This window comes from Morone saxatilis, unplaced genomic scaffold (genome assembly GCF_004916995.1).
Source record: "Morone saxatilis isolate NCDOM2014 unplaced genomic scaffold, NCSU_SB_2.0 Contig17, whole genome shotgun sequence".
NCBI lineage: Eukaryota > Metazoa > Chordata > Actinopteri > Moronidae > Morone > Morone saxatilis.
This window is the reverse complement of record NW_023339729.1, coordinates 12,629,732-12,643,669: the sequence shown is the minus strand read 5'-3', so window position 1 is coordinate 12,643,669 and position 13,938 is coordinate 12,629,732. Positions and strand designations below refer to the sequence as shown.

Sequence of the window (13,938 nt, the reverse complement as noted above, 5' to 3'; positions counted from 1 at the left end):
GGAAAAAATATATTGCAATGCATTGATGATTCGATATTTTTACCCACCCCTACCCTCTGCAGTTTCCTTTTCCTCGAGTAATGTCTTAATGTCTTGTCCCAATAGTCCATCACAAAAGATTTACATTTGAAAAGCTCAAACCATAACATTTTTTGGAAGAAATTGACGATTGCTTTTGTGATAAATTACTTTACTGATTTATATAACAAATGGATTAATCATCCAATCGTTGCAGTTCTAAATCTCAATTCAGAGAGAGAGGATTAATTAATGAATTAGCTGGGCTGACTGTACTTTGAGGATCAGTCAAATTTAATTGTGTTGTTTGTTTTGTGGTGCATTTTAAATAATCGTTAACAGTCAAGAGGTCTTTTTTGGTAAAGAGGATTCAGCTCTGTACATGCTGATGTGAACTGTAAACTACTGTAGAATTCAGACTGAGGTGGCAAATGACTCTGCAGATGACTTTTGTTTTTGCAAAACAAAAAGAGAAAAAGATCAAAGAGTTACTTCCATTTGATAATGCCCTGCACTAACTGGCTAGCACCCACTTCAAAGTATGGCACTACAGGGAACTGGGCGGTATCAGCGGGAGGGAGAGTGGTGTGTGAGGCTGGCCTCGAAGAAAGCACCGCGGGTGGTGAAAGCGTCAAAATCAAAGTAAGGAAGGTCAACGTCTGGCCATATTTTCAGCAGCACACTCAGCTGTGCAGCATGGAATGACCACAGTAGTGGCTCAGAGAGGTCAGTGCCAGCACTTCCCAACATGGGTGCATCTTCGGGGAAAAGTGGAGCCCTTGCGGACCATCTTTGAAGATGAAAGAAGGTTTGCACTCTTTTATGACGCATTGACTCTTCAAAGGATCTGGAATAAAAATAAGTGATTGGTGTCTCATCAGTTTGCGTTATGGCATAAGTATGTCTTGAAAGGTTTTGCATTGTGGAAGATTTATTGTTCTCGGTTCAACTTTTCAGGGAGGTTAAGAAAAAAATTTGATTTGTTCGCTTGCATGTCATTTTCAACTCATTTTGCTCTATAAACCTGGAAATCATAGAAACTGGAGTTTGTATCTGACAACATTTATTATACAAACTGTAACATATCGCAAACATTTTCACGTCAAATCTGCATCCAAATAAAAGCCACTGTGATAGGAAAACAGTAAGCATCCTCAACTATCTTGTTTGTTCAGACAGAGATAGAGGCTGGGGCTTTCCGCACGTCTCCCAGGCCATTAAAAATAGATGCCACAAACTGAGAGTGACAAACAGAGGAGGGGGGTGGTGGGCTTTGACAAAGACTCATTTAAACGTCGCGGCACAACGGAGTGACTTGAGAGCCGACTCCCACATTGGCAACCCAAACCACAAGACAGCCCCGGCTCTAATCGCAAACATTTATTCAGATCAGACAACTCCACTGAATGCCTCTGAGGGCCATCTCTGTGAGATATAAAAAGAATCAGGAAGGAAGAAGAGGGAAGAAAGAGAGATCAGCCAAGTGATATAGATGGAGAGAGAGAAGGGAAGGCCAGAGATAGAGATAGAGACAGACAGAGATGCATTCAGAAACAAAGAAACAAAAATAAGACAGTGTGGAATTGAGGGGGAGTGACTGCTCTTTTGTTAGTCTGCATTTAGAGGCAAAGTGACTCCAGTTCCTAAGTGATTACACGCAGTAAATAGGAGGAGGACAGGAAAAGAGTGAAAAAGAAGAGATGAAGGAAGACTCAGCAGACTGAAACCAGCTCACACTGGGACAGGCTAATGAGACGAGAATACTAATATCAAGCTGATATCAAGCATATTTACACTAAAGAAGGCATGATGAAAACTAGAGTAGAAAACAAATTCCTGACCATCCGAGTATCTGTCTCTGTTATTTATTAAATGAGAGTAAGTTGCCAGGGAGAATGTTGCCTCTTGGAGTGAGGAACTGGTAATAAGTAATTAAAGTGTTAAACAACACCATTTCAATGTTATTTCTAAGATTTGTTCTATACTGAAGACGATCGAAGCTCGAGGAATAGTATGAAAAGACCAATATGAAACATATATTGTATGTACAAATTTGACAAAGTCAATTATCAAGCAAAAATACTGAGAATGTATTTTGTTTCCTCAAATGTGAGAATTTTCTGATGTTTGGACAAAACAAGGGACGTATATGTCACCTTAGTGTCTAAGTAACTGCCACATTAATTTGACTGTTTGATATTTTATAAACAATTCATGGATTAATTAAAAAATACTCATTAGTTACATCCCTATACAAGACTATATATGTATTTACATCAGCTAATTGACAAGGACTTTAACTGCCATTGGCAATGTCAGCGACACACACCCACACAGCCACGCTGACGAGGCAGTAGCCCTGCAGTGAAAAATCACATCTTCTGCCCTTTTTCTCCTTCCACTCTCTTCCTCTCTATTTATACACATCTTACTCAAACCCCCTCAAGTGAATTCCACAGTACCACATTTTGAGGTTTGCAGTTACATGATAAGTGTGTTAGCTGGGATGTTACCCATGGATACACAGGGAGAAACTAGTTGTAGTAATAAGCTGTTACTGCACAAAAGACTTCTACTTAAGGATCAGGAGTGAATAAAATAAATTACTAAGTGTGTGTGTGTGTGTGTGTGTGTGTGTGTATGTAGAGTTTCTTATTGTTAGAGTTTTCACATAGTGATTTTGACTTTAAAAAAACAAAACAACCCACAATGTACAACGCCATCGTCAACTGATAATAACACGTTAATTGATAAACCATCAGATTTTTGCATATTCTTTAAAATTTAAGAATCCAATGCTTGTACTACCGCGTACTGTCTTTGTAATGAAGGCAATAATCAATTTCTATGGATGTGGAACATGTGATGATACGATGATGATAATACTATACTTTATAGAATTTGTTCTAGAGCTTTATGTGGAGAACATACAATTCAGTCGTATTTCTATTAAATTCCAGCAGAGTGCAGTGACACACACTCTCTTAGGTCAGCTGGCCAAAGAAGATGCTGAAAAAGATTAAAAAGCATATGAAGATGGCTGACAATGTGACAAAAAAGAAAATAAAGTTGGCTACACGTTTGTTCTGTTCAAGAAGCAATGCGTTAACCAGTGGATGTGACAGTGGATGAGCCTGGATTGGCGACTGACATTTGACATCCCCTTTACCAGATCCTATTCCATTGCCCCGTTATTTGTGAGGCGTGTTACTGCTAAAGCTTCTCTGTCTTGAGTAAGTATTTTTCACACTTAGTAGTATTTCAACTTTAAAAAGTTGCAGGGTGTAAACACAATAGGAAATGCTCCCAATTGTCAAAGCTCCACTAATAAATAAAACAGTTTTTGGTCACAGAGATTATCATAGAAAAAAAACAAAAACAAATGCATGTCTCTTGGCATAACTATTACCATACGTTAGAACAGTTTTATTCCAATGTCTCTATCAGCCTCAGAATTGGCCTACATTACCCCAAGCGTTGTTACTCTAATCAGAATTGGCAGCTAATCTGATGATGTCACATAAACACTGCGTGTGTGTGCGCACAGTGGGAGAGAGAATGGGGAAGAGACTGAAGAAGCGACAGACATGAAAAAGAAACTGTAGGAGATCTTTAACAAACATCTTCACCCCTAAGAGTCGCTACAACTTACTGAGTAAATAGATTTAGTGCAAGCCGTTTTAAAATAGTCAGGCTGAGGTCATCATGGGAGACGAGGCTCCGCAGGGACACAGTCCGACTGTAAGCACTCAATTCATCATCCGCCAGTGAGTAAATGAGATAATCCCATGAATGAATGGCTGGTTAACCTTGCAGTTGGTGGTCAATACTGTACGAGTGTCACAGGTTGACCTTTCTATTTATTGGCTCACATACTAATCTGCTGTGTGCATTCCACCAAACATGACAGAACTACTGTCCGGGGTGGCTGCAATTCTGTCCGTGTATTCAGACTGCAAGCAACGTGATCATTTTTTACCCAGAGACACAATTACCATCTGGGACTAGCACAACATTCACTTTGTTTTTGGGTTCTTATTTACTTATTCATGCTTGTTTGTTCAAAAGCCATGTATGTTTTAGATTAAGCGAGATCCATTTGCTGTCTGGTTGAAAGTAGGAATGGGAATTTAAAGTAGTTCAAACAGGCAAGAGAAGGGGAGTGAGAAAGTAAAACTAATATGAAACTTTAATAAGCAATATCAGAAACAGAGGGGTTGACCTTCTCACAGCAGGGTGGTGATGAAGGAAAATGTGCACTTTGACAATCTGACTCGAGCCCATATCGAACTTGGGTAAAGTATTGTAAGGCCCCCTGAGGTAAATTGTGAGTTTGGGTTATATCAATAAAATTGGACTTTACTTACATGCCGACTATAAATGGGCGCCTAAACTTGCTTACCAAAAGTCCATTCTGCAGCCGGGTCGAAAGCATCAGGGGATTGTTGCACCACAGACCTTTTCTCTTGTAACACAGGAAGCCCCTTAGCGTTGCACTGTTGCATATGCTAACTGTACTAGTTGCCATTAGCTACTTTGCCATCCTATTAGCTTATTTTACCCAGACTGGGAGGTTTATTTACATTACTATATAACATAACTTTGCAGCTAACAGAGCTTTAGGAGGAGGTTTTCAGGCCTGAAGCAGGGGACCCAGCAGATAATACTTCCAGGGAGAGGGGCACCAGAATGAGCACAAGAACCTTAGTTGGATGAGCGGGCAACGGAACCTGGCTCACAGCATCCAAGACCGACAGAAGCCAGATGATTTACAGCGGCTCAGACCAGGACTGATTACGGTGACAACAAAGACACGATGGCTTCAGGCGGGTACAGGAGAGGCAGAAGAGAAGCAAATTCGTAGCGAGTTAACTATAACTGTACTGTACTTTATAAATTATTCATCATGTTGATAAGTCTGCAAGTATTTGTTTTTGTGAGGTTAGAAGTTAAGTATTTTGAACGAGACTTGTGAGAGGTTATACTGTGTTGAATTTACAGAATGTTCAGTTCAGCGTCATTATCGCTGTTAGCATTTAACAGGTGGCTCTTAGAATACATATATTTAAATAATTAAATTAATAGCATATTATAAAAGTGTGAAAACTTGTTGACTAATAGTCAACTAGGCATATCTTTAGTTGGGGGCAGCTCCAGAAAGTGATCCCAGGAGAACTGTTGAATCCACAGTTTGTGATTTGATCTGAAGTCAATAATTTGAGGGTTTTCTGTTTATCTGCATTTAAAGCTACCTAATTAATGCTTAGCAGTTACCAATGTTAATATCAATGTCATGTTATAACAGATAAATACCAGATAAGAAAACTAGGGATACAACTAACGATTATATCTGTTATTGATTATTTTCTTGTTTCTTGTCAATTACTCGTTAATATGTCCGAAAAAAGTGAAAAATATATTAGAATACATATTAGGACTTCCTAGAGCCCAAGGAAATGTATTTCTTATTTTATCCAACAAACAGTCCAAAAACCAAAAAATATTAAGTTTACTGCCACCTAGGGAAAATAAAAGCATTATTTATACACACATAAGAAGCTGAAACACATGACTCTCTGCAGACTCTGCGCTGTGCAGTACTAACTAGACAAAGCCTCTCTCTCACGCACTTCCCACACTCTAACACAATAGTAACCCCATGACTGACCTCCCTCATTAATAGTCAATCTCAACCTCTTACTATATAGATCAAACATCAGTGATCTGTATTGCATAGTGGCTGTTATACCCATCCTGGACCCATTAGTACATGGGAAAGTCTGAGCCAGCAGAGGGCATGCACTAAGCTGGAGTTCATTACAAAAGTCTGTGAGGAGAGACTCACATACTCTACTTGTTTATTTCCCTTGTAGAAGTGGGAAACTTTGCTGTGTCTGGTTTAGATGTCAGTTTGTTATTTCACATTGCAGGAGCGAGTGGTCAGCAAGTCCATGCCAAAAAGATGAAATGTTACCTCTCAAAGCGTTTTTTCCCCAGGAAAGAAGTTATCTGTGCTGTCGGTCTTGTTATTTTGCTGGATGTGGAAACATACTGTTCTGTCCTAACTGCTAATGACAGTCACCTCACACTGATACATAAAAGCTACACACACGCTTTAGTCATGCTGGGTAACAAAAAGCTGGAATAATTCTTATCAAGGCCAAATTTTGACTTCAGCCTACCTCCTTTCTTCTTTAAAAGTTCGAAACGCATTTTTCTCCCCTGCTCTCCCCAAGTTAGTCATTTCAAATCAGATTCTCCCATCACAACAATAAACTCTGATATGAAACAAGCCTGCCATTTTCTTCAAACTATATTTCTTTCACAATATTTTATTGTGTTTACATTGTTCAGGATAGAAGTGAAAATTGAAGGTAAGAGGTGAAGTAAATTTACAAAGCTAAGTGTGCCAAGAAGGTTACTGAAAGGTCCAGAATAGTGGTTCTTAACATGGTGTCCGAGGACCCCCTGAGAGGAATATTTTAATTACACTACTATTGATTTAAAATTAGCCCAATGATTGAATGTATGAGAAAGAATGACTATTCATAGGTTTAGACTCTATCTAATTTAATCTGCCAATCTACAGTTATAGAATAACTACATCTTAGTCAAATACAGGTCCGGAGCCTGATGTGTATCAAGTTGTCAGTCCTTGACAGTAAAAATGTTGAGAAACATTGCATTAGAGGGTCTATTTCTACTATTTTGACTATGTATTTTTACTTTACACTTTGAATGAAGCAAAGAGCGCCAGAAGCCAGTACTGAAGATGAATCCCCTGAATCCTTCACAGGTCTGTCTGACCTACTTTCTCAAGCTACTGATTCTTATCCACAGGAGAGAAAATACATTCTCACCTGTGCTGAGTACCCATTCTTTTTAATGGTATGTACTGCTCTCTGTTTATCTAAACATAACCTCAGGACATTAGATATAATGCCCAGTGGAATCCAGCCTGTATACTGCATAATTGATAAGGGACTTAAAATAGTTTCCAAAATCTTGTCCCACTTCTTACCAAGAGCCTTGAGTTAAATGCTTTTGACAGAAATGTTTGTCAAATGTGTTATATCTGGAAACCAAACCAACAGGATCCCAAAACAAACATTCACAAGGACAAACTGAAAACAAAGCAATGCAAAACACAAAGCACAATAAAAAAAAGACAATCTACTCAATAACAGAAAAGAATTACAAGCTTAGGATAGAATCAGGATCAGAATCAGAAGAATTCTAAGAAGCTTCGGATAGACAGTATCATATGAAAAAATATCAAACTATCTGACTTCAGCATTCTACAAACTTGGTAACAAGTTAATAAATTACTGCCCTTAAGGTTTGAGACAGAATGTCAACTCCTGGGGGTGTTCGATAGCTTAGTACAATGTGCACCCCATGTAGGCTGAGTCCTTACCGCAGGGAGCCGGGTTAGATACCAACACCTTTGTTCGAGTGTTGGAAGTGCAAGAGAGAGGCTTTGTCTAGACTCTTGAATTTCAATGTGTATATAAAAGTATCATCAGCATATAAATTAACAGTACAATCACAAAAAGATTAATGGTAAGTCATTAATCAACTAAGCTAAGTTGTTCTATTCCATACACACATCTACTGCATATCTGTCTTTTCTGGGAGAAAATTCCCTTCCCTGTTGCTCTTTCCTTCTTCCATTTTTTCCCAGTTAAAAGGGTTTTGTGAGCCCCTTCAGGCAAATTTGTAATTTGTGATATTGGGCTACATACATTAACTTGAATTTCTAAAAGTTACAAAGACTAAGAAACACTGAATTTGACATTATCTTGAAATGTAAAGGCCAACAAACGAGGAACAATCAGCCACGTCAGAAGTAAAACAAAGCTTTTTAAATATCTGAGCATGCTGCTCACAGCTATGCTTCTCACCTGTACTGAGCCTGGAAGTGTTCCTGGACAAAACTGTGCCGATCTCGAGGCTGCTGTATGTTGGCTGAACTGGGACTGACAGGATCCTCGTATGAACTGGGTCCCTGCTGACGAAGAGACAGAGACAACAAAAATCTTAAGTTGACATGGTGTATATTTGTAGTTCAACTTTTAGGGAAAGTTCTTGATGAGTAAATACAGGCAAAAATACAAGTAGGTCTACATCATCATCATTATCTCTTCTTTAACAGGAGCCAACAAGCACTCCATCCACAGTTCAACTTCTTCACCAGTTGCAGCTGATGGCTGTGAATAGCAGCTTTAACCATACTTAATTGCAGATACGGGCAGAATGGGAGATAAAAGAATGACTCAGCCTCTTGGACTTTGCCCTTACCCTGCAGAATTTAGAGACAATATATTGTACAAAAATGAAATCTGGAGTCATGAGAAATGAGAAATGAGTAAGGGATGAATTAGCATTTTTGCTCACTAAAATTTACTTCTTCAATAAACTACAAGATGCATAAACACAGACATAAATAGACGTAGAAAGAGAAACAGAAAGAGTGAGACAAAGTATTTGTTCCACAGGCGAAAATAAATCAAAAAGCGTATAATGTGTGAGATAATTAAATGGGTAAAAGGGCGATTAGCAAAATGTTAGAGCAGGGAGAGGAAAGTTTAAATTGTAAACGGTGGAACAGTCAACACAGATCGGAGTCATAGAAATATTTGCGATGTCAACCATCCACTGCGCAAACTAAATGGCTGTGATACCCTACATGCTGTGTCGAAACCAGCAGGAGGTCAAGGAGGATAAAATCAAAGATTGAAGGCAATGAATAAAAGATGGACAACTATGGCTTGAGGAAACAGAGCAACAGATTGCTTAATCTTTATCTTACAGAATATAGTTGATATTAAAACTGTCAGTGAACACTGGGTGGTAATGACTGATTTAACAAACACAAATGGTTCAGTCCAAGTCTGCTGTTATAGTTCTGCTGTGGAGTCATGATGCATGACTGTTTATTCACCTCTATTAACAAAAAAAAAGCGTTGGTGTGTTGTCTCATAGCACAGTGGCAGTCAGTGAGGTTGACCCTCCACCTCCTCTACCTATTATGTATTATTACAACTCAATTTAAGATATTCTTTTAAGCTGGAGCCACAGTGGAACAACAATGCACCACCTAGGTAGAAAAATGTTACAAATATAGGACCAATTCAGGAAGAGTAACAGGCATCCTCTCTGCAGAGTGATGGGGTGTTTGTCACACTGTCACCAGGGAGAATACTGACAATGAGCAATTCTATAAGGGTCCTCTATGGTCTAGGGCCTGTGTTGCATTAAAAGTCTGATAAACTACACGCTGTAACTACTACCCTTTTCTATAACTTGCTTTATGCCGCATGAAAAGTCATACTACCTTCTCGGCAATAAATGTTGGTATTGGCCATAAATCGTGCACTGTGGAATTGTTTAAAGGCCCTACACACCCACACAGGTGTTTTTTTTTAATTACTCTGCATAATTAGACATTTAGCCAGCTGCCTAATCAGGTGATTATAAGTGAAAACAGCTGTGTTGGGGAACTATGGGTGTGCAGGGGTTTCATTTAAACATTCATTCTAGTGGTATAGACCTTTTTCGAACCAGATAATCTGACTTGTCATAACAGAAAAGGCACAGGTGATACTAATTTATTAACAATGGCTCAGTGACATCAAGTTTCCCAGTAAGCCATGACAGTGTTGGGCTGGGTTATCTCTGAACTGTCTTTACTTGTATCTAGAATGATTGTAACTCAGAAGTTGTTTTACTTTTAAGGTAATTTAAGGTAATTAAGGTATTTTTTTATCATATTAATTACAAATATTTTGATTTATAGATGAAATATACAGTGGGTTATATTTTTGTTTCTCAAGTAATCTCAGTTGAAAATCAGATCTGTAGGCAACAATTTCAATCAAGCAAGCTAAGACTAAGAATTGAATGACTGTATTACAGGGAAAAGACTGAAACTTTAAAGTGTTTGGAGTCCTGGAAATGATGACCTGAAACAGATTACCAGAGATTAGTCCATGCTACTTTGGCATGTGCATGACATACTTACTGGTTCTGTTTATTCAGGATGAAGTTTCAAACTTTTCCCTTCTGAGGAACCCCGAAGTGGTACACACATACTAATTTAAAAACACAATATTCAGGCTCAGACTCAAACTTGAGTGTGGCACTTAAACAAAGTCAAAGCCCATGGAGATACCTAAGGTCTGGTCTCTCCACCTTCTCAGGGGAAATGAGACTTTCTGCGCTGGTCTCGCATCGTGTCTTTGGAAATAATGACAATCCAACTTTGATGAAGCTTTGCTATTGTTCAAACAAAATCCAATCACTGCTGCATTCACTTTGAACAAAGAGCTGCTTTTTGGCATCTTTGAAGACTTCTCCAAGGATGTCTCTTCCAGAATATATAATGAGGTAAAAGCTCAAAGCCCAAAAAGCATGTGTGACAGTTTGTTTTCTCCACCTCAGCCCATTTCCAGGCTTGGCCTTGTCTTCACTTTAATGTTTTGTTTCTACTGCAAAATGTAATACTTTGTTACTAAGTGAAACCACAAGAAAAGATTGCCAATTAGTCCTATAAATACCAGTGATAAGAGAAAGAAATATCTTGAGATGGCCTTGTGCTATATGTAAGATAAGAGTAGAATTACTTTAAGGTAAGTACTAACACAATGATACATAACCAATACAGAAGGAGGTGCCTGTGCCTCAGAGCTTGAGCATCTTATCACTTGTAATGGACAGTTAAGAAGGCCTGTGTGAGCTATTGAGTTTGAGTTTGGAAAAGGGATTCATCGGCACCTGGGCACCAGATGATGCAGCAGGGGCTCTTTGAAATTGACTTAAATTTCCATTTTGAAATTTGGCTGGTTCGCTTTCACTTAGACTCAGGGTGCAGACAGCTGAGTGCCAGAATGAAAAAAGAGAATTACCCAAAAGTTATTCTGAATACCTAAGATGCAGAGCTTCTCAATCTTGGATGGACTGCATATGATTCTGAGTTAGATTTTTTTATAAAAATCTCTAGCAATCATATATGATTTTACAGCTCCATTAAGCCATATTTTCATACAACACTGAATCAAGTGACAGAGAGGTCTTTCCTTTATCTCCCTGCATGGATTCGTGAACATGCCACAATCAAAAGTAGCAACGGAAATGTGTTATTTTAATAACAATGGTCTATCTTTCACATGTGTATATCATCTCTCACTTGTATAGCTCAAGCCGAGCTGTGACGACTCTCTTTCTCTCAATTTCACCCTCTTTTCTCCATCTCTTCTCTGGAGGACAATGGAGAACAATTCTCAGACCCTCAGAGACAGACTAGGTTACAAGCATCACCATGGAAACCCTGGCCTCATTCCCCCCAATCAACATGTGGGAACAGAGAACTTTTTCATCATACATACAGCGTGGCCTAAAAATAAAGAGGAAGGCTAATCACCAAAGCCATTCATGTTTGTCTGAAGCATTTGCCATAATGTCCCTCTGTCAATGTCCAATGGGGATTTATGCTTACAATTCAGTACATTTCTAAATAAATACCCTAAAAGTAAATTACATTTTTTACCATGTAGCTCAGCCATTTATTGGTACCCATTTTGCATTTGTGATGACATTCATGATGAGCACTTAAGTTGTGTCTACTAATGGTGGACTTGCAACAGGAGGTACAATATGGTGAAGAGAGGAATATGAATAGGAGACAAAGACCGGCTTTGATACTTCATTCTCTATGCATGGTAAATCCAAACCAGGGCTTTTCACTGCACACTCGAAAAGGCACCTTCCACCATAAGCAGGTCAACAATCTCTCAGCCAGACCTGGAAACAGATGACTCCATTGAGCGAGAATGAGCATAACAGAAAGACAAAAACTGCATGTGTGCATAGCAAACAAAGACACACTATATATGTTAAAGAAATATACTGTGTGTATGCTTAAGACACAGGGAGAGACAAAAAGAGCACTGAGTGTACTGTGCCTCTTTATTTAGCACCCAGGGAATAATGAATACCACCACAACGTTGTTCCAGCTCTGCTATCGTCTGCCAAAAATAGATGCGGGGGCCAGCCGCAGCAATAACAAGTGAATACTAATATTCAGAAGCACTAAGCTGTTCAATTGTCACACTGGGTGCAATCCTAAAAAACTCTAAATGCTAACAGATCTAGGCCATATTCAACTGCTTCCTGTTGACTGGGGACACAATTACCGGCAGCATCTACATGCCCCTGGCAGTGTAATTGATTTCTAAGTCTTACAGAGCTCTACATGTTCCAGCTAAAATAGCTGTATTCCCCCTGTTCTCTAAACTACACACTGTAGTCTAAAACTGTGGATGAGCTGTTTTCAGAAAAGATAGCAGAGCAATGAGCACAGACTAGTTATAAAAAGTGTCAACTACAGCAGGTAACTGAGGAAACGACTAGAGGAAATATTTAAAGGCTCAAATGAAAGACTTACTTTTTTTGCAAGGATAGTTCCATTTTGTTCATGCTTTTGTGTTTCTAGACAGTTTCATTTATGGTTGCGCAAACAGCCAAGTGTTGGTCTATTATAACGCAAAAAAACTGATCTAATATAGCATATGAGCCAAAAGCCTTGAGGACTTGAAGAAATGGGTTCTGGGATATAGACACACACGCCTTTGAGAATAAGAACTGAATTATTTGTGATGTGTGTTGATAGTTGGTACACTGAGTCTGTTTCTATTATTACGCAGGTGCTCTAAAATGAACTTTCAGCTTTGGCAGCAATACTGAACAAGTTTTTGGGGTGTTTCTGGGATGTAAAAAGAGCTAAGGTCACTTTGAAAAGAACACTGCATCCTCAAACTCTTTTGTTCTCCCCGTCTGTTTACTCCTGCTCTGAGCAATGAGAGGTCAAACGGGTACGTATCACCACCATCAGCAGAGCTCAGCATCATCGCATCACAGGAGCGGCAAACCCACAAGGACTCATTGGTGTTGTGTATCAGCGAGAACACTGTGCTGTCTGCACACACTCACGCGAAGGCTCACCAGGGCCTCACTTTCATAGACATGTGCACACACATAAAACTTCAAGGATGCACAGCCACAACCACTGCATTGTCAAATTAGACAAGTCATGCTGGTGCTTGAGTCGGCCTCAGTCAGCTCTTCTATGTACTGTACCGGTGATGTCATAAGAAACAATAAGATCACGACTATGAGAGACCAAATTTATAACCATATATTATATCAATGAAACATATAGGGTGTTTTATTTTTCATATATTGAACAAAGCTGGGCTTTAGAAACCTTACTCACTCATCAGTCAACCTCACTTCACTGCTGGATCCTAGAGAACCTAGTAGTTGTATGTGTGTGTGTGTGTGTGTGTGTGTGTGTGTGTGTCAGCACTATATATGCACACACAGCTATGCTAAAAACAAGAGCAGATTGCTCCTCTGGTTGTCTTGGGATTGTGCAAAGCTGCATCATACCCATCTCCCCACCTAGTGTACAGCTTTCCTATGCTGCTGTCTCCTCGTCCTTCCTGCCTGTCTCTACCTACTGCACCACTGCAGGACATCACAACATGCAGGATTTGGTAAAATAATGTGACATTAACTGTTCAAAAAATGTAAGCAATACACTCTTCAAGCAAATATAAGCCTTTCGGGAGTCATTTAGAAAAGATTATGCAAGGTAAAGATTCATAGTTTGTGGCATATTCCCTAAGTGTGCTATCTTTATCCTATCAGGGCTCCCCTACAGTGTGAGGCATGGTTAAAATGCCTCTGTGAAGACATACCGCAACTGCAAAGGAGCAGAAACATAGAAAAATCATAAATGAAGTGTCACTGGAGTGTGGCATCTTCTTCATTCATTGAGATCAAAGCTTCCAAAAAAAATTACAATGTTACTTTCTGACACCCAGTATGAGAGCAAAAACCGTTGCCCCCCCCCCCCC

At 39.2% G+C, this 13,938-nt stretch overlaps 1 protein-coding gene across 1 annotated transcript in view; it reads right to left on the bottom strand.

The window, feature by feature from the left end:
* The window catches only part of usp43a (ubiquitin specific peptidase 43a), a 103,964-nt gene that overhangs the window by 63,827 nt on the left and 26,199 nt on the right, over positions 1-13,938 (bottom strand). The window contains exon 3 of the mRNA XM_035659634.1: positions 7,923-8,029. Within this exon, the coding sequence (XP_035515527.1) occupies positions 7,923-8,029 (107 nt within the window). The remainder of the gene's footprint in view (positions 1-7,922; positions 8,030-13,938) is intronic.